The sequence below is a fragment of the Primulina huaijiensis genome, unplaced genomic scaffold (genome assembly GCF_012295235.1).
Source record: "Primulina huaijiensis isolate GDHJ02 unplaced genomic scaffold, ASM1229523v2 scaffold40277, whole genome shotgun sequence".
NCBI classification, from domain to species: domain Eukaryota; kingdom Viridiplantae; phylum Streptophyta; class Magnoliopsida; order Lamiales; family Gesneriaceae; genus Primulina; species Primulina huaijiensis.
This window is the reverse complement of record NW_027359516.1, coordinates 266,398-289,618: the sequence shown is the minus strand read 5'-3', so window position 1 is coordinate 289,618 and position 23,221 is coordinate 266,398. Positions and strand designations below refer to the sequence as shown.

Here is a 23,221-nt window from a genome sequence, read left to right as displayed (position 1 = left end):
ATGATGGATTACAACTTTATTAAAATTGGTTTGTGTTACCTTTATATTGAATAAAAAACTAGTATTTTTCGTTCGTTTAATTATAATTACAAAGTTAGTTTTCGTAAATATACGAAGCTTACTTATATGATAACATGTTTTGTCAATCAGCTGCCCGGATTTGACTGGTTGTAATATTTAATTTAAGACACCAATGGGTTTTGATGAATTGACTTCCAACATATTTTACATATATTAACCGACTACCATGCACGTGTAAAATTATGATCCTATATGAATTATGATCATGATAATGAATAGATCGAGTGAATTATTATAAATTTTAATTATTATTTGAATAATGGTAATGTAATTATATTAAATACGTAATTTGTAGAAATAATATGTGAATTTTTGTAGGTGCGATTTTTGTTGTGTTTTTTACAGAGAAAATTTATTTTATCATTATTTAATGAATGATTTAATATGATATAAAAATACGTTGGAAGTAACTAATATAATATATTTAGTGAATATAGATAAACTAGTAAAATAATTATGAAAATAATACTAAACATATAAATAATGGACTACATATCTGGGATATGAAAAGTCAAATGTGTTATTTATATTTGAGGTGGAATACATTCAAAGTTCTTACACGAGACAGTTAGATGTATAGCTGGAAAATTATAATTTTAGTAATGTAAGTTGGACTATTTTTGTATTAGTAATTTAACTTGTCAAATTTTAGTTTTCATCAAGTAACTCGGGTTTTTAGCCTTTTTTTGTCTAAACTAATAAATCCATCGGAATATTTTTATTTGGCACCGACACTTTCTTACGTGGCTCATATGACAAGAATAAATCTTATACTACAAACATTAACTATATATAAATAAAAATAATGAGAAACGACAAAAATTTTTTTTTTATCTTGTTTTGAAGTAATGAGGTTGTTTTACTTTATTTTCCTTTTCTTTTTGATGAAATGAATTTTATTTTGAGTAATATGGACTTAATTCTCGTTATATGTTCCATGTAGGAGAAAGTTAATGTCAAATAAATTATATTCGATCGATTTAGTGTTTCTGACAAAAAAATTATTGAAATCCAAAAAAATACAAGTTATTGTATGAAAACAAAACTTTGACAAATTACATAACTAAAACTTAAAACAATGTAACTTACATAATTAAAATTGTAATTTTCTCGTGTATCCCAAACTGAGGATATACTAAAAGCTGCAGTCAATGAAGCAAAATATTTAGTGCATTTATGGGAAATTTAAAATCCTTTTTTTTGGTTCTCTTTGTAAAAAGTTCACTTGCCAACTTGAGTTCGAGAAATTTGGACAGAACGTGACAAATGTATGCCATGTATATAAACTAAAGCAAGATAGACTCTGACATTAACGAGATTATTTTATGTTACATTTGAATTATTTTTCTTTCTATTATGTGATCAAAATGTTAGTCTTTGAATCATTGAAATATATATTGAATTCTATAAAAATGTGAAGGAGCCACGTGATATAACAACGATATCAATTTTCAAAAATATAATATTACCTCTATTTTATAAAACTAAGACCATTATCACTGTATAATGGTATGAGCAATTTGGCAAATTCCTATAATGACCCTATACATCAATTTTCATAATCAGAATATCACTTTTTTTTAATACCGTAATATCAGACCAACAATTTGTCTGATGGTATGGCCATTTTGGTAAATATATTACTCTTATTTTATAACATAAATCAAATTAATTATAAAAAAACTTATTAATTTTCACAGAAAATTTTCAAAAATTAAAAATTTATACAATCGCGTTTATATATATATATGGACAGACAGCTTCTAGCACAAAACACTGAAATTCAATGGGACTATTATTTTTTTAAATCCCATCTCTGATCTCTCCAAGACTTTTTCGATATAATTAATTGTTTTTAATTTAATAAAATATTTAACAAGTAATTAATTAAAGTCCTACTGAAGTAGCAAAAGTGGGAGTGGCGCTTTTAATTCAGCTCACACTTTTAGACTATTTGTTTTGGCTTCTGATCATATATCATTAAAGGCAGAAAAATAAATTATATTTTAATTTATTAATTAATATAAAAATGGAGCGATAACATAAAATCTAATACTGTTATTAAACTTAATTCGTGTATAATAATCGATTTAATATAAAAAGAAAACTAAATTTACATATTTATTAACAAGAATGATGGAAAATTGACAATTATATCCCACAAACTTATTTGTAAGATCGTTGTATAAGTTTTGAAATTTGATTTTCCAAAAGCCAAAATTTATATAACACAATGTGTGTGCCTTTTGTTTATTATTTGAAAGCTCAGTGACTCAAATAAATTATTATTTCAGCAGTGAAAAGGATTAAAGCAAGTAGCTAGGGCAATTGACTTTTTTGGGTGAACATAAAAGTTTTTTTTTATATTTAAAATCTACACGTAAAAGTCATGAACCTAGTGAGCCCAACTTGTCATTTGAGCCCACAAACATATAATTGTAAAGAAAAATAAATAAATTTGTGATACCAAATATAACTAACTTATAGGTAACTTCTTTATTTTGGGCTCGATGAACCGTCTCGATTTTGTTTTTAAATTTAAGTTGAGATAGAAATGGTGACATTTTTATCAATTCGGGTCTTTGTCAACTAGTTTAAATAAAAGTATACTTGATTGTACACATATATATTCACACAGAGTTTTGATATGATGTTCACCTACCGTGTCTACCATTGAGATGACACTCATATATTGGATTTGATCATGACACATATCAAAACAATGTATACAGTTGAGTATATCATAGTCAAATGCTTAATGGCATGACGATCAGTTAATTCGATAAGAAATATGAATTAACACTTGATTTCGGATGGAGTTAAGCTACTGCATGCCATATGTATCTCTTTATCATTCTAGGTAAATATTTTTTTTTCCAGATTCGAATCGAATGCATAAAAATTCATCAAGAACACTCTTGATTTCGGGGATAAAATTAATATAATTTAAGAAAAACAAGACTTGAATTTCGGAAATTTTGCATATTGTATTTTTTAAAATTTTCTCGACAGCTAGCTCACAAGGACGAGTCTGTATGTCACTTGATATTGAAACATAATAATAATATCTATCAAAAAAAAAGAATAATAATAATAATAAATAAATAAATAAATAAATAAATAAATAATAATAAAAAAATGACGGGTTTATTATATTGAATGAATCTTAATCAAAACGTGCAATAAAGTTAATATATAGTCGTTCTTCGTTAATTTCTTTCACATTCATTCAGGACTAGGTGTTTTTTTATAGGGGTGGTATATCGTATCGTATCATATCTAAAATTATATACCATAGATCGTATCGAAATTACGGTATAAACAAATTTTTTATCGATACCGTACCGAAGATTTTCGGTATATGTAACTATCATACCGATTATATCGAAATTTCGGTACAATATCAGTATATACTAGTGTTTTATACTGAAAAACCTTATATTTTTAAAATTTTATAAATTTATTTATTTTATATATTTATTTAAGTATTTATCTTTGTGCCATAAGTGAACAAAAATCATGCACATGATTTTTTCTATATTTACGATTTTTTTTAAATTATGTAATGCACAAACAAAATTAAACCTAGATACAAACTATTAAATTTTTTTTAACAATTATTATATTATATAATGCCATGAAACATGTGTACTCAGATGTCAAGTTAACTTAATAATTGGATGGGAAAACTAAGAAATTGGCTAAATTAAAGTCGATCGATTCTAAACCATACTTGATCTGTTAATTGGATACATATTTAATTAGGAGTTGAAACTAAAAACTTATAAAACTATGGTTTTTATTCATTTGAAATTATGTAAATATTATCCCAATTCGCCACCACAAGTACTTCCAAATTAAACCATACCAACCTTTAAACTATAATTCGAATATAATCTATAATTTTCTAAAATAACCGAAAATACGTCCATTTTTCATATATCCACCATCTAAATTTGGAATGAGTCAAAATCCAAATGCTTTGACAAAGTCAACGTTCTGTGCTTGGATTTTTTCAACGGAAAAACAAACCCCGGCCCGCTTTGAATTGTCAAGCTGCCACCGTCACTAACTAATCTAATTCCCACGTGCCCATAATCCATTTCCTAGAGACACGAGCACTTGTTGGTTGTTTATGCCTTGTCAAAGTAGGGTTCTCGTACGACGACATATTCTATTTCTCCATCATTTTATCAGCATAATTGATGTGTGCATGAATATATAAATTTTTATATGTGTATATATATATATATATATATATATATATATAGTTGCATGCATTGTCCATGCAGAACTAACTAAACATGGATTTTGATCAATCAAACCAGTGGTGGAATCCATCTTCTTCATCCTTTGATCACGATGCACAGCTTGTTGCAGAAGCAAACCCTGATGAAAAATCGAGCATTGCATTCGCGCAAAGAAAAAGGGGTGGCCGGAAAATAAACAGGAGGCTGTCTGAAGTGCGTGATCCCAACAAGAAATCAACAAGATCATCTCTCGGTAACCCTGAGTTGGTGGTGGCCGCCGCGTATGACGACGTGGCAGCCGTCAAGGTGAGTGGTAAGATCCCGCAGCTGGATTTCTCTGCTTCTCTTGTCTGCCCTCCTTGGGCCGAGTCGAACGCCAATGATGATATCCAAAATGCTGCTAGATATTTCTCTTCATGTTCGAGCTCTTCTAGTGGTATTATGAGTGAATTACCTGCAGAAAAAACTCCCGTAGAAATGGTTTCAAATGCTCCAGCGATGGATTTGTGGGGAAAGAATGTTTGTTATGATCATGACGGGAATATCGGATTCATGGACGAGGAGGCGGTGTTTAACATGCCGGGTTTGGTGAATAGCATGGCGGAGGGAATGCTGCTGACTCCACCAGCTATGAAAAGTGGATTCAAATGGGATGATATTGATGATCGTGATGATTACGTTTACTTTAATCTGTGGGAAAATTCATAAACCCTTGTTCTCTTTTAACACATTATATTTTAATTTATTGATTGTGAAAATTATAAATTACCACTAATTATTGGATATATATGTTTCTAAAATTGGTTTCGGAAACCAAAAAAAAAAAAAACGTTGAACACAATATGTAAGGAATATTGCTTGACAGATACGATACCAGTTGTGTAATATTATAAATTTATGTTTTATCAGAATTAAGTGTTGTGTCAAATGTTACAACATTTAAGACAACATACAACAGAATATTAAAGTTTGTAACACAAATTGACTTTAAATAAATACGATGCACAACATTAAATATGCACAAGTATAAATATTTGTGTGGTGCCTCAGGGCAAATATTAATCATTAGAAAACCAAATCGTTTACAAAAATCAATCACTAGTGATTTCAATGAAAATCAATTTCCTCAACACGTTGAGAAAAAATAAATAGTTTTCTAAAACAACCAAGAATACTAAAACATAAACAAGAAAGCAAAACACGTGATGCCAAAAATAGGGGCCACGAAAATGATCTTCAGGTAACTTCATCACGGATGCTGTCTGTATATGTTTCCAACATTCAAGGCAACACATGCACTAGCACTCTTCAAAACAGCACGTCCCTTGAAGAAGTATTTCTCTGAAATTCACAACGTGCACAAGTGCGTGTATTATTGATCGAAGAAGAGAGCGGGGGCAACAATGTCCTTGTTTCTCTTATATATAGACCTTCTTTCTCCTAGAGTTTATCTCCGCAAAGAAACCTATTGTACAAAGAAAATAAGAGTTTAATTAATAACAAACTCTTTTTAAACATTGATATCATATCATGATAATATTTGCATACATATCTCATTATCTTATAAAGACAAAATCTCATTATATCACAATCAAATCAACAAGGAAAATATAATTTTAGGGAAATCATTTAAGTTAAGAAATTATATCAATTAAATTAGGAAATAATATTTCCCTAAACTATATGTCATATAATTAACATCACATTAGACGACGGTTTTCGGTCTCTTGAAGTTTGCATTATTAGTTTACAAAAAATGTCCGGTCCCGTTAAAGTCTTTAACTACAAATTGGTTTTAGGATTAATTATTTTTTAAAAGAAATTTTAGCTGTCTTTTTGTCTAAATAATGTGAGTTGTTTACCCCTATAAAAAGGAAAACTATATAAAACAAAATGACAAAGAGGAGTTCAAATTCTTAAGGAAATAAAATAAATTAAAACCATATTTTCAAAATAAATTTTAAACCAAAATCCATATATCTACAGATATAAAAAGAAAAATTATAAAATTTATCTCGTCAGTTGGTCTAAAATGGCATTTGATATCCTGATTGATTGAAATTTAATGTACTGAGTTTTATTTTATTTTTTTGGGTGTCTTACATATATAAAGCATGCATGGCAACACTTTGAACTAAATAACGTGCAATATTTACTTACAAAAAAGTTAAAACTTTGTAGATCTTCTCGTTTTACTTTACAAGCATAATAAATGAATTTGCAAGTATTACATACTTCATAATTTTATATATGTGTGTCTGTGTGTGTATAAAGATGAATGAACATTGTAGCACATATATTACTACATGTGAAATTAAAATTTTAATTTCGAAATTTTTTTCTACTTTTGGTAATGTTAACAATGAGTTTGCATTTTTAGTTAAGTTGTATTTCTTTTTTTTTTCATTTTTGGTTTTGTTATATTGAATTTTCATTTTTACCGTAGCTTTCGCTACAATATTACCATAGCACTAAGCATGTCAGCAACACCAGATATCTTTTAGTACTCCGATGAAAATAAAACTAAATGTAGAAAATGAAAATAAATTTCTGCATCAAGATCAAATTTAATATGGCTCATAAAGGACTAAAAATATATCCAGGAGATATTATAGAACAATTTTTGGAATATTAACTTGATAATCTCTCTCTTGAAGCAGAAAGTGTTTTTCGATTTGGTCGGTGATGCATATTGGCGCATTTTATTCAACTAGAGACTATACTTTCCAAAAGCACATGCACGTTTCTTTGTCTGCCGTACATATATATATCTCACAAAAGTTGGTTCAGTTCCATTTGTAGGCTGAGACAAAATGATCATAAAAACCATCATCAAAGGTTACATAATGTGCAAGAATTGCAACTGAACATCGTGGAGAACTTACTCATGTATTCCATCTCTCAGAGAGGAACTCGTCGATGGCAATGGCGTTTTGGCCGTACATCATCGGAGAAATGTAGTATCCCCATATCATCCAATCTTGAATGCCATCTATATGACATGAAAACATTGCATTTTATCACTAGATTCTTGATTTGACGGCCAAGATATATTATTCGAAAACACATGTGAATCATTGATGGAATAATGAATCACCGACCTTTCGCAACAACAAAGCCTCCTTGCACAAATACCAATAGTAAAGTGAAGGATCCGAGCGTGTTTGCAATAACTTGAGTTCTTCCAGCTGCTGCAATGAAACGGAACAAAGAAAGCGCCATCTGGTGTACCCCGATAAATGCCTGGAATTGCTTGAAAAATCTGAAGGAAAAAAAGGATAAAAAATTATTCACAATATATATCACTCAAAAAGATATATTATTTTCAATGTATACTGTAGGACAGAGTGAGCCACACCATCAAATCTCTCTGATAGTAAAGATGCGATGCAAATTTTTTAATAGAGACTTAAGTCAATCATTTGTGAACTTGTGATTACCTTGCCGGCGAGGGTGCAAAGCCAATACTGTAGTATGTCAAGACGATCCACAAACCAGACTCCATTACTGAAATCGGAACTCGAAGGACCCCAATTGGCAAGGAAAAAGCCCAAGCCGGATAAAATAACGAATCCCTTTGTTTGAAAAATACATGGAGCCTAAAAACAGTCATTGCGAGCTCTTTCATCACATTAAACATCGCATTAATAAGACTAAAGAACAATGCTCCCAAAAATTTAGAAGAATCCGCCATTGTTCCAGCTTTCATCTCCATTCTTAAGAACACCGTCAAGGCTATGGTCGCCATAATCGTTATTTGCGTAGTTTTAAATATATATACAAATGAGCTACGCTTCATCAAAAGCCATTCCCTGGCGAAACAAGCCCTGAAAAAGCTCCAAGTTCGAGATTCCGTATTTCTGTTTTACCAAAGCCGCAGGATGAGCCGTTGATTTATCATAAGGGGTTCTAAGCTCTTCAACAAGCTGTTGCCCCGTTCGAAAAGAAGTGAAAGCCTGGGAAAACTCAGGTATGGATATATAATGATAAGGTTGACTGTTTCTGCACCAGTACTGATTTTGATCGTTCTTCGAAGTAACTTCTTGAAGAAAATATACAATTCCCTTTCTTTCAGGACATTTGAATCCCATGTACACGAAAAAATGGTGCACATCTTCACGAGCACCCTCATAAACAATCTGACCATCTGAAAGAAGGATTACATCATCGAACAGTTCGTATGTTTCAGGAGCCGGCTGCAGTAAAGATATGAACCATTTGTTTCATAAACTTGACGATTTGGAAAGTCGTGGAGCTAACCAATCCTGTTGATATTTCATCCATGAAGAACGCTTTTGCCAGTCGTACCAACATTTCACCTAAATTTGTTGTGGAAACACGTTTCTTCTGTCCGCCTGAAATTCCCCCTTCTCATTTCGTCTCCTACCATAAAGTCAGCACATATCCTATCTTTATAGAATATTTTTTGGGCAGACTAACTCAGTTTTTATACATGTCTATACTATTAATTGTTAAAGTTAAATCCCTTACACTAAATTTAATAATTTCTTAAAAATGTAATTATTTATCTTCGTGTCATTTACTTAATTTAAAATAATTAAGTTTCTCGAACATAACAAACAAATAAATTACAATAAATATAAATATCAATTCGCTAATACTATTGTTTTTATTTAACGATATAATTTTTTACACAAAAAATATATATATATATATATTTGATTTTTTTTATTGAAAATTTTTATTTTTAAAAATAAATTTTGCTGAAATTTGAAAAACATAAGATTGCACATCATTATTTATTTTTCATAAAAGGTTTTATGGTATTTTAACTTTGTTTATATAGCACTAGTTTATTTATTTCCTCTCTAATAAGTTAGGAATTAAACTGTATGAGAAATCATGGATACACTTGCCGAAACCCTCATTCCTAAATCGACTAGGGTTTTTGTTTTTGCAAGAGAAATGATTTTTTAATGTCTCTTCAATTTTCTGCCTGAGAAGTAGCGAAATTCTACTTTTTGTCGAAGAAATATTGGTGAATAAAGGCATCACTCTCTAATCAGTGTGCTCCACGGACCAGGCGTCACTCTAGCATGCGCAGCAAGGACAGAATCTCCTATTTCTATGACGGTTTCTGCTTCTTTTCTCATTTTCTTCTTTCATGCGTTGATGTGTATTTGTTTTGAAGACATGAAATGGACTTACCCAATCATTTGAACTGCAGGGGATGTGGGCAACGTGTACTTTGGGCCGAATCACCCTATGAAGCCGCACCGGTTATGTATGACTCACCATTTGGTTCTCGCTTATGAGCTCCATAAGAAGATGGAAATTTATGTTCGTTGCAACATTTCAACTAATTTTAGCTTGTATATGTTATTTTCTTGGTTTATGCTGCTCAAATTTTGTCTTAATATTCAGAGGCCTCACAAAGGATACCCAGTAGAGCTAGCTCAGTTTCATTCTCCTGATTATGTGGAGTTTCTGCAGCGAATCACTCCGGACACTCAAAATTTGTTCTTGAATGAAATGACAAAATGTGAGTATTTAGATTTGTATTGGTTTTATTGTATTCAAATGTAGCAGACCTTGAAATAATCGAAAGGCATCGTCATTTTGTGGTTATGAAAACTATGCTGTCTTATTTGTTTTTGAGGAAACCTTAGGAAGTGGGATTTACATATACATATTCCAGATTGAGTTACATTCACATAATATTCATGACTTTGAGAAATATAACTTACATGTGCATTTTGTCTGTGTCATAGCTTTTGGATTTTACACAGACAATATTTCTCGTGTTTTAATGTTTTGTTATTTTAATGCATTATTTTTCTAATTTCTCCATCATATATTTGGAACTGATGCGCACTTCTACAAGTCATATTAACAAAATGTTCCCCTTAATTTTATTGTCATCTTCTACTTAGCATTTGTGAGTGACCAAGTTAATCGACAGAGGTTAAAAACAATGGAGTAAGTAAATTGCATTAAGAGTCGTGGGTTTTCTTTTTTAGGGAGAATTTGAGATAAGGTCCCATTGGAGAAGTGTTATAATCAGTGTTTAGGAACACCTATATTGGATTCATATCATTTATCTTCAATGAAAAAACTTCTGAAATCAACAATTAGATTAATATTTTAAGCAGCTGCTGAAAAGTTGAGTTTTTGATTTCACATCCTCTATCTAGAATTCTTAATGTCCACAGCCGGAATTTTTCATACTATCATAGTTGGATGACTACTGCATAATTATTATTTACTTAGCTGGTTTTTGAGGTTAGGACATAACAGGTTTGTTTCATTAGCGTTGGGGAAATATTTGGGGTAAATAAAATGAATGTTTCATTGTTTCGGGGGAATAAATTTGTTATTTGTATCAAATCATGTCAGACCTTATTTGATAAATAATAAAATATTTTTAAAGTGATGAAAAATTTAGTCAAAAGTAATGATGATACTAAAAATGTTAAAAGAAGGGAAAGTTTATTCAAGGAAATAAAAATGAGATATTACTGATTGTTCTTATAATTGGGGGATGCAACAGAAAACTAATATTAGCTTACACAAGTCAACACGCTCTTTGATTTCCTAATTCATGGTACAAAAACTTCTGAATAATTGCTTACCTTTCACATTACAAGTTTTCTGCCTGATTTTAATTCATAAAATAGCTTTGCTTAGTGTTAATTTGTCCACTTACTAGTTTTTTCTCCCGTAGATAATCTTGGAGAAGATTGTCCAGTCTTTGACAACCTTTTTGAGTTTTGCCAAATTTATGCTGGTGGAACTATAGGTAATCCTATGGTAATTGTCCTCCACCCAGAGTTTGAGGTTGAACAAACCTCACTGATCCTGGTTGATTTTTGTGGCAGATGCTGCCCGAAGATTAAATAATAAGCTCTGTGACGTTGCCATAAATTGGGCTGGTGGCTTGCACCATGCCAAAAAGTGTGAGGCATCTGGATTTTGTTACATCAATGACTTGGTTTTGGGAATTTTGGAGCTGTTGAAGTATCATGCCCGCGTGCTGTATATTGATATTGATGTGCATCATGGTGACGGGGTTGAAGAAGCCTTTTATTTTACTGACAGGTATTAAGACAGTCATGTAAACATTACAAATGAAGATGCTGACAACATGTATACCTTATGAATGTTGAATGTTTCATGCATAATACAGTTGAAGAGAAGATGGCCTCGTCAGGCGATTTTTTTATTGACGGACGAGTGCCATGCCATTAACGCTGTTGGTGCCAATGTAGCATGTTGGCCATGTGAAATAGTATGATTTTTTTATGAATAGTAAATGCCTTGTGAATTGAGGGAAGATGAGCTAACAAGATAAGTAAAGAATTGAGAATGAAGACATTCTCCTGATGAGTTCTATTTTCTCTGCTTCTGCTATGATTTGTTATTCTTTAGTAAATATGTATAACCCAACAATTCAGAGAAGAATAATCAACAATGAAGTGGCAGTATACAATAGTTGCAGTTGATACTTTATACTCCTAGCGCCTCTGTATATCTTTTCAGTTACCTTTGTTTTTGGGTGTTTCTGGAAATGTTACAAGGGCCTGGCATTGATTTCTGTTCGGGCACACTTGTGCTTTTGAAAACTACTATTGCCATAACATGATGCGTGTCCAAATTTGATGTAAACCTTAGATATCTGTTACTTGAGTTGCTTCAAACATTTTTGTTTACTGTTTAGGCTCTCTAGGATAACAGTTGGCATCTTTGGGAAACTTAATGCTCCAATTTAGCTATGACCTGTTATTTGTCTCATTGCCTTTTTTGGTATTTCAATTAAACTTGCGACATGCAGGGTAATGACCGTTAGTTTTCACAAATACGGAGATTTGTTCTTTCCTGGAACAGGTGATGTTAAGGTACTTCCTCTAGGGTTTGAGCTTTGGGTGTTCCCTTTAATGCGCAGACATTTTGTTCAGCGAAATATACGCAATGCACTGAATGCGATGTATTTTAAAAAATTAGATAATTTAGTTCCACAGAAGATATTTCCATTTGTTCTTCATCTAGTTAGTGTCTCTGGTACTCTAAATACCTGGCTATGTTCGGTCATTGCTCACATTTTCATCTGTTGTCTACCACGATTAAATCTTGGGTGCGAGCCTGACCAGCGTAGATAAAATGAAATATGCCTTCTATATTTAAAACACACCCACACTCTTGCAGATTAAATGTAAAATGGGTGTTTTCAAGGCTTGTCTGCAGAATCTGTAATGGTATAAAATAAAAATATTTATGTCATTTTGTGTATACCTGAATGTGTATTATCCTTAGGTTTGAATTGGAATATTAATTCCGAGTATCAAATTAATTGCCCCAATGTGACTCGTGGAAGCTTGTAGACTGTGTGTGTGTGTGTGTGTGTATCCATTGGCTTAGTAGTCCATAGAGGGATTTTAAAGATTTTAGGATACTTTCAGTGATTCCTTTAGCCAATTTAAGATTTGTATGCTGTTATTAAAGAAGTTTAATGCATTTGTTGAAATAATTTTGAAGGATGTAGGGGAGAGAGAAGGCAAATTTTATGCTATAAATGTCCCTCTCAAGGATGGAATAGATGATGGCAGCTTTTTACGTCTCTTCAAGACGGTGACATTTTATAAACTTTAGTCATGAGAAGTTCCTTTTTAGGAATTGATAAATTTGAGGTTTCTAATATGTAATGCTACAGGTTATAACGAAGGTTACGGACTGCTATGTTCCTGGAGCAATTGTTCTTCAATGTGGAGCAGATTCACTTGCTGGGGATCGATTGGGCTGCTTCAACCTTTCGATTGATGGTGCTCTGCTTGTAATTGAAACAGTTTTTGTTCTTACCCTGTTTTGTTTATTTTCAATTATGATTTTGTTTTGTGTTCTATCTTATGGGTTACATTTTCCTCGCCAAATTGGCAATTTATTTCGGTATTTACTAGTTGTATTGAATTATTTCAACAGGCCATGCCGCTTGTGTTAAGTTTGTGAAGCAGCTTAATTTGCCTTTGCTGGTAGGTTTGTGCTTAGAATAAATTTTGTGGTTCTATAGGGACTTCAGGTTGATTATAAAATGTTTTCTTCTTACAGGTAACTGGAGGTGGAGGATACACTAAAGAGAATGTTGCTAGATGTTGGACAGTGGAGACTGGAGTTCTTCTAGGCGTGGAGCTCCCTAATGGTATGTCTATGGATTTTGCTTTATTTTAATTCTTGTATTTGTTTACTTGTATTTTTGAAGTGCGGATGACCTCTTAGATCCTCACGGTCGTCCAGCTCAAATGAATTCAATTAAAAGTTTGACCAATTATTCAAAATGTTTCACTCAAATTTTTTTTTTCAAAATATTCTATCGAATTCTTTTTTCTGAGTGGCAAACGATAAATCAAATATTCAAAATACAGTTGATACATAATCACATATGATTTCCAAACAATGATTCTTTTATTTAGCCTTTATCACTCAATCGTTAAAACAATATTACTTGATCACATATCATATTGACTTCTAAACTGTATATCTAAGTACTGAGAAAAAGTGATACATCACTTTGAAATTGAATGTAGTTAAATCGAGTTGAAAGTGCAACCAAATGCCATCATATTCTTCTGTGGCATCATATAACGCAAGGACCTAATTTATTCACGTTCATGTTTCTTTTGCTGAAACTGACATGTCAAATGTATTCATTCTTTCTCTTCCTCTGCTGGGCATATGCAGAATGGTTTCTCCCTAGTTGTATCTTGATTCTTGACAATGTCTTGGTCCGCAGACAAGTAGCCGTGCTATACTTGGAGTTCCGTAAATTTGACTTGCTGATCTCACAGATGCAACCTACTTGCTCTTTACCACATGGAAATTATTATTGGTTGAGCTTGATTATTTTGTAGAAACATCATTTAGTCATCTTTTGATGAACTTTGTTCACTTTTATAGCACTAACCGTCCCTTCTCATTTTTAGCGACTTCATACCTATTTCTTCTTTATTCTGTTGCTTTATGCTAACATATGTTATTGTAGCATGCCTATGCCTATGCCTAGCCTCTGAAATGCGTACGCTTTTGCGAGACACAGTTCACTGAGCCATCATCATCTTGTCTTTTTACTGCTGGGCAGAACTTCGCTATCTTTTCCAAATAACTGTATTTTCAATTTCACAGAGATCCCAGAAAATGATTATATCAAATATTTTGCACCAGATTACTCATTGAAATCTCCAAGTGGGCACATGGTGAGTAAACTGACTGTTCTAATTTATTCATACATCACATGCTACTTGCTTGATCGACTTGTACTAGCTAATACATGAAGCTTTAATAAATATAACTTTTAAGTTTGTGTTATGTACTGTCTCAACCACGTTTTTGTTGATCCAAGAAATGTGCATTGTGGTTCGAATAAGGAAGCAATGGCGTTGTGGTTTTTCATATCTTATATGAAAATTTTTTGATCGAACAGGAGAATATGAATACTAAATCGTATCTCAACTCAATCAGACAGCAAGTTTGTGAAAATCTTAGCTCTATCCAACACGCACCTGGTGTACAAATGCATGAGGTAAGCAGACTGACAATTTCTTAGAACTCAATACTACTGTTATTTTTTCAAGTTAAATTTATTAATGATTTTACCGGTGTTAGTAACTTCTTATTCTTAATGTGTTGAAGAGCACACTATGCTCGTAGCTTTTGCTATTTCTTTCTGAACTGGAGTATGTGATTTATTTCTTTGACTACCTCATTACTTTTATTAGACAATTTTTTTGTATTTAATAACCACATTTTGTAAGTAATTATTTATCAACTAGGGTGAGGTATCACATAGTCTGCCTACTGCGAAAGAGTGATAGATTTTAATATTCAATGTGATCTATCTTTATCTGACAAAGCATAGTTTATCTCTAGTTGCAGTTTCCAAACCATCTTCATTTTTTTTCAGATCATAGAAGCACTTGATACCTGATGGATAAAACTGCATTTTGAACCATTTAATAGATGGATGGTATTTGTTATGACTGTTTAATCATTCGAGGGTTTCCTCAAATCTGTATAACTTGTTGTAGGTGCCGCCTGATTTTTACATCCCTGATATCGATGAAGATGCGCAGAATCCCGACAAACGTATTCACCGTAAGTAATTGCCTGTACTGTTGGAAAATAGAGTTTGATCATTCGTTTATTAATATAATTTTATCAACATACTAAATGTGGCAACGTTGTACTGGACTGTAATGTCATTCTAGGACAAACACGAGACAAGCAAATCCAGCGAGACGATGAATATTATGAAGGCGACAATGACAATGATCAGATAATGGATGATGCGTGAGAAGGCCTATTGCTTGTTCTGATTATTTTTATGCATCGAGAGTGCTGTCTTATTTTTGGATAAACCATGCACGGTAATGTTGGATAATTGTTTCCCATCAATTTTTTTTGTTTGAGTAATTTTCATAAAAATATGATCACTATGGAGAAGGATATTTTTTTTTAAAAAAAATTATATATTTTATAGACCAAATTAGTTTTTACGTTGGTCTCTTTCATAATAATATCATATTATATAGATAAATTATTAATTAAAATTAGTATTTAGAATTAGCATCTGAGTCTTGAGAATGATTGGAGTTACATTAAGGCTAAATTTGCCCCCAACCACTCCACATTTCAGTGTCGATGTTTTTTTCATCATTATTGACGTTTTGATTTCAAAATATATTAATGTTCACGTGTTATTAATTTATGTGCTGAGCATGCATGGACATTTTGTAATGTATAAATTATAATAGTTTCTTTTCGATTTTAATATTTTAATTAACCAAATTTCAATTATAGATTATTATTAATTATTTTGCAATGTTAGTTTTTTTTTCCGGTGAAAGTGTTTACATGCTTAATATATGTTTTCAATAAGTAACATCGTGTCAACATTAATATGAAAAATGGCTAAAATAAAAAAAAACAAACAAACAGTTGAAGCTAGCTAATAAAACTAAAATATAAGTATTTAAAACATGAAAATTACAAAGAAACAAAACCATCATCCAAACACAATCTTAAATTTAAATTTCGATATGTGTTGAATTTTCTTTTCGACCTCCTATGTGTATATACGTAAAACATATTTCCAATATTTTCCCAAACCATAGTAAATGGCTTAATTTTGCAAAATTCTAAAAGATATCAGAATGGAATATGTTTGAATTAAGTAGTGGAAATGTAAAGTAACGATTTCAAATAGATTAATAATAATTAACGTGATTATTATTGTTATTATTATATTTTTTTAAAGCCAAAATCAATTGTGTTTCACTTCCACTCATTTTTGTATCTAAATGACCAACTTCCCCNTCATCAGTCAATCCACCGATATTCGGAGTTTTCAATACATATAATCATAAATTTGAAAATTAAAGAAAACGATGCTTTGAAATGAAAATTTGCCTTCCGAAGATGTTTGGAAAATAAAACATATATCCACCCTTCAATCATGAAATATGAAAATACCCATTATTATTTCATTTCGATGATTGATTAATTTGTCAAATGTTTTTTTAAAAAAATTGGCAAATCATTTTTCTCTCAATTCAAGTGATTCATATAAACTTAATTTCGCAGTTGTTGCTATACATTTTTCTTTACTGGGTCAGGAAATATATTTTAAAAAAAAAAGTCGTTTGCGTAGATTTTTTGTATGGTTTTATTAAGAAATATGTTTTTTTAAACGTAAATACTCTTAAAATAGAATCTGAAAATTCTAACCTCGGATTCTAGCCTTCTTTCGAGGTTTCAAATCCCGGATTATTATAAAAAAATTAAAGCCACGATTTTGTCACATGTTGTGAACAAATTTTATTTATTTATTTATTTATTTATTTATTATTATTATTATTATTATTATTATTATTTAATATTTAATTTTTGCGAGGAATTTGAATATCAATATCACGTATAGTATGGCCCAAAATCAAAACAATCCACGCCCATTTTAAGGTAAGGCCCAAATTGCTTCCAAACTTACAAGACAAACAAGCCCATACACCAAATAGTCCCCCGATCCGTGCTCCGAAAGGCCTCATATTTTTTTTTGTCAAATCTCCCGCTTTCACTATTATGAACTGGTAAGCTTCCTTCCTTTTTCTACCATGTGAAATTAATGGTTTGCCGGAACGGATCAAAGTTCTGGAGATGTTTATTTAACATATGATGCCCATACTCTGTGTTGTGGAATGTTTTTCTATTTGTAAATTGTAACCACGGTTTATGAAGAATTTCTCCGCGTCGCAGAATGGTATCTCCGAGTTGCTGTGTGAAATTTTAGAAAGGCTTTACTTTGTTATGGATCTTACGGCGTATAGGCAAACGGATGATGAACAGACTTTTATGATGAGAATGATGGAGGGGACTACCGTCGATCTAATTCCTAGCATGATATGGGGGTACCTTTGCTGCAGATGCTCACGTGGAGCCTCATTGTTGGAAGGATAGTTGTTTCTCCTGTTTCGATTACCGCGTGGAAGATAACCGGAAGTAAAGGGTTGATATGTGCTGCAACTGGTGGACTCTGGGTTGTTTGGATTAAAGCTGTTAGCCGAGAAATACATGCAGGATGAGAATTGAAGATGGATTTGTGGCCGCTGCTGCTTTTTCCGCCGGCTTAGAAAGTAATGTTTGCTGCTTATTATTGTCTATAAAAGCATGCATCTTTATGCAAATCATCTAAGGAGACTGCGTGTGTGTGGAGATGATGATTTGAACTGATTCTCCTTGTTATGCGCTTATTTTGTCTTTGACGTAGAACGAACGTTACACCCCGAAAATTGTATGTTTAGATTAGGAAACTCAAATTTGGGGAATTAACAAATAAATGATTTTATGGTCAATTGAGGGACGGAAGATTTGGAAAAGAAGGATGCAGTAATCTATTCTTGTTGATACTCACCAAAACATATTTTCTTGTTGATACACACCAAATGTATGGGGTTTTCTATAGCTTTAATTTCCAAAATTTTCTCAACCGAAAGCATCCACATTGCTCAATCTAGTACCAATCAAGCAAGGAGAAAATATAGATGATTCAGTAAATTTTTAACTCACTCATAGGTAATAGAGTAGGTATCTTGTGAGACGGTCTGACAGATCTTTATTTATAATACGTGTCAATCATATCTATATTTACAATAAAAAATAATATTTTTGACATAAAATGTAATGTTTTTTCATTGATAACCTGAATAAAAGATTCATCTAACAAAATTGAGATCGTCTCATAAAAAAGAAGATTTGCTTCAATAATGCAATACATCATGTATCAATAGGGACATTTTTTGTTTTAATTTTTTTTAGAAAAATAAATAGGGACATTTTGTAACTAGTTAAGTTTATTAATTTAAATAAAATAAAAATATCAATTACCAAGATATATTAAAATAAAAAAATTCAGAAAATTGGAGACAAAAACATGAATCCCGGGCTCGATGCACCCTTTTATATTTCCAACTCAATCCTCCTCACTCACACAGCCCCACGTTACCCAAGAACCCATTGTTAATGGAGCCATGGGTGGACGATATCGCCGACGACCTCCAGAGCATGAGCTTCAACTCCACCACAACCACCACCGCCACCGATATTCACCGCTCCACCAGCTCCGGCTCCGACTGGACCTCCGCATCCTCCCATTTCCCTCTCTCCACCGCCCTCAAGCTCCATTCCTCCTCCATAGCACCCTCCGGGGACCCTTGCTGGGACTCCATCCGCCGCTTCCCTTGTCTCTCCCTCGTCGACCTACGCTTCCTCCACCGCCTCGGCGCGGGAGATATCGGCTCAGTCTACTTAGCCGAGCTTAAATCTCCACCTCCTCCTCCTACTCCGACGGCCCTGGCATCATCCGGGGCGGAGCCTACTAAATCCAAATCCACGGCTCTCTTCGCGGCGAAAGTGATGGACAAGAGGGAGATTGCGAGCCGTAACAAGGAGGGCCGAGCGAGAACGGAGAAGGAAATCCTCGAAATGTTGGACCATCCGTTTCTGCCGACGCTCTATTCCTCCCTCGATTCTCCGAAATGGTCGTGCCTCATGACGGAATTCTGCCCCGGCGGAGATCTCCATGTCCTCCGCCAGCTCCAACCGTGTAAACGCTTCCCCGAATCCGCCGTAAGGTACGCCACCATATCCTCCATTACTTTATCAATTCCAGCAAGCATGCACTGATCATAGATTGATCCGAGGAGTAAAAATCTAAGTCCGATCGTTAATTACACTAAAAACCCATCAAGATTTGTCCATCCAATCGCCATTAATAAGTGGAATGTTTCAAAAAAATTCGAGTTCGACTTTGAAATTGAAAGTTGGGAGAGTGACGGGTGATGGTTGAGATGTGGGGCCAACACCTGGCGGAGGCGTTGCCCATTAATGGGGGACCTTTCCTTCCATTTTCCATTGATGGGTTCACAGTTTTTAAATTAATGGAGAAACTGAAATTTACTGTATTTTCTGTTCGGTTGGTGAGAGACGCTCAAGCTCTCTGGCTTCTCTATCCATCTTCATATTATTATTAAAAATTCAATAAATATTTTTTTTATTAGAAATATTATTATTATACTATATAATTTCAAATTTTTTCTCTAATTTTAATATATAAACATTTTTTTGCTTTCTGTTTCAATTTTTAAGAGAAAATTAATGATTAAACAACGTAAAAATATATATCGAAATATGAACAAATACCGTAAACCATTTTTTCCCGAAGTTAATTATATTTAAGTAGAATTTCTTCGTGCAACCACATTGTGCATTAAAAGCACACGTTACGTGCATTTAGTTCATATTAATATACTAATTCAACATAAGAGTAATGAGCAATTCATTATGAAAAAAATTTGTAATTATTATGAGAAATTTCTTTTTTTTTTTTAATCAAACCTGATGAGGGAGCCAGCTAATCTGGGAGAGATCATTGGGCTAAAGCCCGATCTATGTTATGAGAGATTTCTATGATCCTTTAGATATAAATTTTTGACTAAGATTATACATCTAAAGAATTTTAAAACTTCCCTATTGAAATTACTACTATATATAAAATAGTAAATATAAGCATAAAATAGCTTCATTTAAGGACTTCCCTTGTTTTCTAGAGTTTTGACGATTATTGTTATCATATTATTAATAATAATGTAATTATGATTATATTATGAAAAGGCGAAAATATTATTATTACTATAATATATTATGGTTGACATTTTCGGATTCATCATCTAATGCACGTGGCCTGTGATTATTTCTCGCTCATTTTTACCCATCACAAAGGCGAAGTCATATATATATACCACATGAAATGTGTTCCGCTAACTTATGCGGAATTTGGGGATTCCTTGAAATTGACTCAGCATTTTCACCATTCTCCTTGTGTCCCTACTCGATTTGATTTCTTGATAGCTATTTAAGCCTGGTTGATGCCAAGTTTGGCAAGGGGAAGTAGTGTCAATATAGCCCATAGAACTTGAAAAACAATGACAAAATATAGGAATTTAACTACATTAATTAAAGGAGGATGATTGAACGTAATTTTGGACTTAGTTCTCACTCTTTACTCGATCAGTCTTTGTTTCGACACCAAGAATTAAGTTAAGGTTAAAAAATAAGAGGGTCAAAATCATGGTTCCAACTAGAAAAAAATCAGGTTTGAGTGTGAGGTTTTCGGATTCGGGTCAGATCGGATTGTACCTGATAGCTGACCCAAAAAAATGATCGTGTTGGGTTGAGTTCGGATCAACCCGGGTCATTTTAAATTTTGTTTTTTTTAAAAATATAATTAATAAATATTGCCTACATTTTTATATATTGTATGTCTGAAAAAATATTAATTGTATATTTATATCATAAATTTTCATAATTTAATATTTATTTTGAACATTTTATTTTTTAAACAATTGTTTATTTGATTTAATGAATATACTTTATTTTTTTACAATTAAAATTTCAAATTTAAATCATATATATGAGAGAGATTTTGTTATTATGTGTTTAAATTAAAATAATTTTTTTTGAATTTTATTTAATTTTCTTTAAAAACAATTTTAAAAAATTCAAAATTGGGTTAATCGGGTTGATCGGGTTAAGCGTTTTTGGGTTTGTTCGGGTTCGGTTGAGAAATTTTTGAATAGTATTATTGCTCAACCAGACCCAACTCACCCGAAATGACACCCCTTTTCAAGCGTGCCGACTTTTGGTCCACGGAAAGAGCAGCGAGTTTAGTTTAAAATACAAGTTATATGTATGATCAAATCTTATGTTGTTGACAGGTTTTATGCATCTGAGGTTGTGGTAGCTCTAGAGTACCTACACATGATGGGGATTGTATATCGCGATCTTAAGCCCGAAAACGTGTTAGTTCGATCCGACGGCCATATAATGCTTACCGATTTCGACCTCTCGCTAAGATGCGACGACTCAACATCCACCCCTGCTCAAGTATTTTCCGGCCAAAATATTCCAAATGCCGCACCATCAAATGAGTACACCATCGACCCACCTTCCTTCAGCTCGACCTCATGTATTCTTCCCAGTTGTATAGTTCCCGCCGCATCATGCTTCCATCTCAAGCGCAAGCGCAAAAAGAAGTCCACCCGCCACATGGGTCCCGAGTTTGTGGCTGAGCCCATCGATGTTCGTTCGATGTCGTTTGTCGGGACGCACGAGTACCTGGCACCGGAGATAGTGTCGGGAGAAGGGCATGGTAGTCCAGTGGACTGGTGGACACTGGGGGTATTCATATTCGAGTTGTTTTACGGTGTGACGCCTTTTCGTGGGATGGACCACGAGATAACGCTGGCTAATATAATCGCTAGAGCGCTTGAGTTCCCAAAAGAGGTTGCTATTCCGGCTGCAGCCAAGGAACTGATATCGCAATTGCTCGTAAAGGATCCGGTGCGACGGATGGGATCGACCATGGGTGCATCAGCCATCAAACACCACCCATTTTTCCAAGGAGTGAATTGGGCATTGTTGAGATGCACAAGTCCACCTTTTGTTCCTCCTCCATTTAGCAAAGATTTTCTATCTGATGAATGTTGCCCTGAACCTCCTGTGGACTATTACTAGTCAAATTAAATGTAATTATGATTGTTGAGAAGATTTTATTTATAATTTATTATACTCCAGTGGGAGATGTTTTTTCATCATATATATATGTAAATTTGATTTTTTTTTTTTAAAAAAAAAAATCATGTTTTCAAATATAATATGATTTCTAGAGGAACAAAACATGTTGAAAATTAGCCTCCTAAGACCATTGATTGTTGGAAACATTTGAAATTGTTTTAAGATTGTATATTAATGTATTTTCTCATCACTTCATATATACTTACATACATATTATATGTCAAGCCAATTGATAAGGTCCATGGCTCCACCATTTTCTTGTGGATAGACTATCAAAATGAAATTCACAAGAGTGCTTTCACAAATATTTGTGGACAAATATGTCAAGCCAACAACAAAAGTGAACCTAAACATCTATCCCATTAAGTAAATTGCGAAACTCAAGCGTGGATCAAAATGAAAGAAAACAAAAAACAATCGCTTTCATTATATTATTTTTTACCAAATCTTTAATGCATGGCTTTAACTTGACGATCGAAATATATATATATATATATATACAGTCGAAATTCCACACAGATTGTATGAAATTGTTTTGTAGCCATTGCTTTCTTGCAATAATAGTGAAAGGGTTTGGGGGGGGGATCGACGAGAAAGTTTCCTAATGGAATTGATTTAAGGCCTCAAGTTTTAGTTTCTTATCCCTTAAAAGTCAATGCCTTACAATTTATTTGAGAGATCTCGACAATACACATGTAAATAATCAAAGCCAACATCTATGGCATAAGCTAAGATCTTTTGGTGGAAAGCAAACAAGC

The 23,221-nt window shown here is 32.8% G+C and overlaps 4 protein-coding genes across 6 annotated transcripts; 3 read left to right on the top strand and 1 right to left on the bottom strand.

Annotated features, from left to right (window-relative positions):
- Window positions 1-4,385: 4,385 nt before the first annotated feature.
- Window positions 4,386-5,076, top strand: LOC140969202 (ethylene-responsive transcription factor ERF024-like). Its single transcript, XM_073430475.1, has one exon. The coding sequence runs from the start codon at window positions 4,386-4,388 to the stop codon at window positions 5,037-5,039; it is 654 nt and encodes a 217-aa protein (XP_073286576.1). The 3' UTR covers window positions 5,040-5,076.
- A 2,140-nt stretch (window positions 5,077-7,216) lies between these two features.
- Window positions 7,217-8,645, bottom strand: LOC140969201 (pleiotropic drug resistance protein 2-like). Its single transcript, XM_073430473.1, has 5 exons — window positions 8,592-8,645; window positions 8,346-8,527; window positions 7,772-8,191; window positions 7,433-7,593; window positions 7,217-7,323 (listed from the first exon to the last, which is right to left on the bottom strand). Exons 1-5 carry the CDS (start codon window positions 8,643-8,645, stop codon window positions 7,217-7,219), a joined length of 924 nt encoding a protein of 307 aa, XP_073286574.1.
- A 513-nt stretch (window positions 8,646-9,158) lies between these two features.
- On the top strand, window positions 9,159-15,696 carry LOC140969252 (histone deacetylase 9). 3 transcript variants are annotated; one of them, XM_073430551.1, is made up of 14 exons: window positions 9,159-9,425; window positions 9,520-9,632; window positions 9,717-9,834; window positions 11,017-11,091; window positions 11,171-11,390; window positions 12,124-12,187; window positions 12,825-12,917; window positions 13,000-13,108; window positions 13,266-13,315; window positions 13,392-13,482; window positions 14,463-14,533; window positions 14,761-14,859; window positions 15,365-15,431; window positions 15,545-15,696. In XM_073430551.1, exons 1-14 carry the CDS (start codon window positions 9,389-9,391, stop codon window positions 15,628-15,630), a joined length of 1,293 nt encoding a protein of 430 aa, XP_073286652.1. In that variant the 5' UTR covers window positions 9,159-9,388; the 3' UTR covers window positions 15,631-15,696. The 3 variants fall into 3 exon arrangements, with proteins under 3 accessions (XP_073286652.1, XP_073286653.1, XP_073286654.1); XM_073430553.1 differs by having other exon boundaries at window positions 9,160-9,425; window positions 9,520-9,576; XM_073430552.1 differs by lacking the exons at window positions 14,463-14,533; window positions 14,761-14,859; window positions 15,365-15,431; window positions 15,545-15,696 and adding an exon at window positions 14,022-14,456.
- Window positions 15,697-18,745: 3,049 nt separating this feature from the next.
- On the top strand, window positions 18,746-22,476 carry LOC140969220 (serine/threonine-protein kinase AGC1-5-like). Its single transcript, XM_073430496.1, has 2 exons — window positions 18,746-19,462; window positions 21,605-22,476. Exons 1-2 carry the CDS (start codon window positions 18,852-18,854, stop codon window positions 22,401-22,403), a joined length of 1,410 nt encoding a protein of 469 aa, XP_073286597.1. The 5' UTR covers window positions 18,746-18,851; the 3' UTR covers window positions 22,404-22,476.
- The last annotated feature ends 745 nt before the right edge of the window (window positions 22,477-23,221 follow it).

Bases quoted from the DNA above. Each gene is read 5' to 3' on its own strand.
- LOC140969202 (XM_073430475.1), top strand. From the start codon at position 4,386: ATGGATTTTGATCAATCAAACCAGTGGTGGAATCCATCTTCTTCATCC.
- LOC140969201 (XM_073430473.1), bottom strand. From the start codon at position 8,645: ATGTTGGTACGACTGGCAAAAGCGTTCTTCATGGATGAAATATCAACA. The intron at 7,594-7,771 runs GTAATCACAAGT...TTTTTCCTTCAG, and splicing joins TTTGCACCCTCGCCGGCAAG to ATTTTTCAAGCAATTCCAGG. The intron at 7,324-7,432 runs GTCGGTGATTCA...CATGTCATATAG, and splicing joins AGGCTTTGTTGTTGCGAAAG to ATGGCATTCAAGATTGGATG.
- LOC140969252 (XM_073430551.1), top strand. From the start codon at position 9,389: ATGCGCAGCAAGGACAGAATCTCCTATTTCTATGACG. The intron at 11,391-12,123 runs GTATTAAGACAG...TGCGACATGCAG, and splicing joins GCCTTTTATTTTACTGACAG to GGTAATGACCGTTAGTTTTC. The intron at 12,188-12,824 runs GTACTTCCTCTA...ATAATTTTGAAG, and splicing joins CTGGAACAGGTGATGTTAAG to GATGTAGGGGAGAGAGAAGG.
- LOC140969220 (XM_073430496.1), top strand. From the start codon at position 18,852: ATGGAGCCATGGGTGGACGATATCGCCGACGACCTCCAGAGCATGAGC. The intron at 19,463-21,604 runs GTACGCCACCAT...TGTTGTTGACAG, and splicing joins TTCCCCGAATCCGCCGTAAG to GTTTTATGCATCTGAGGTTG.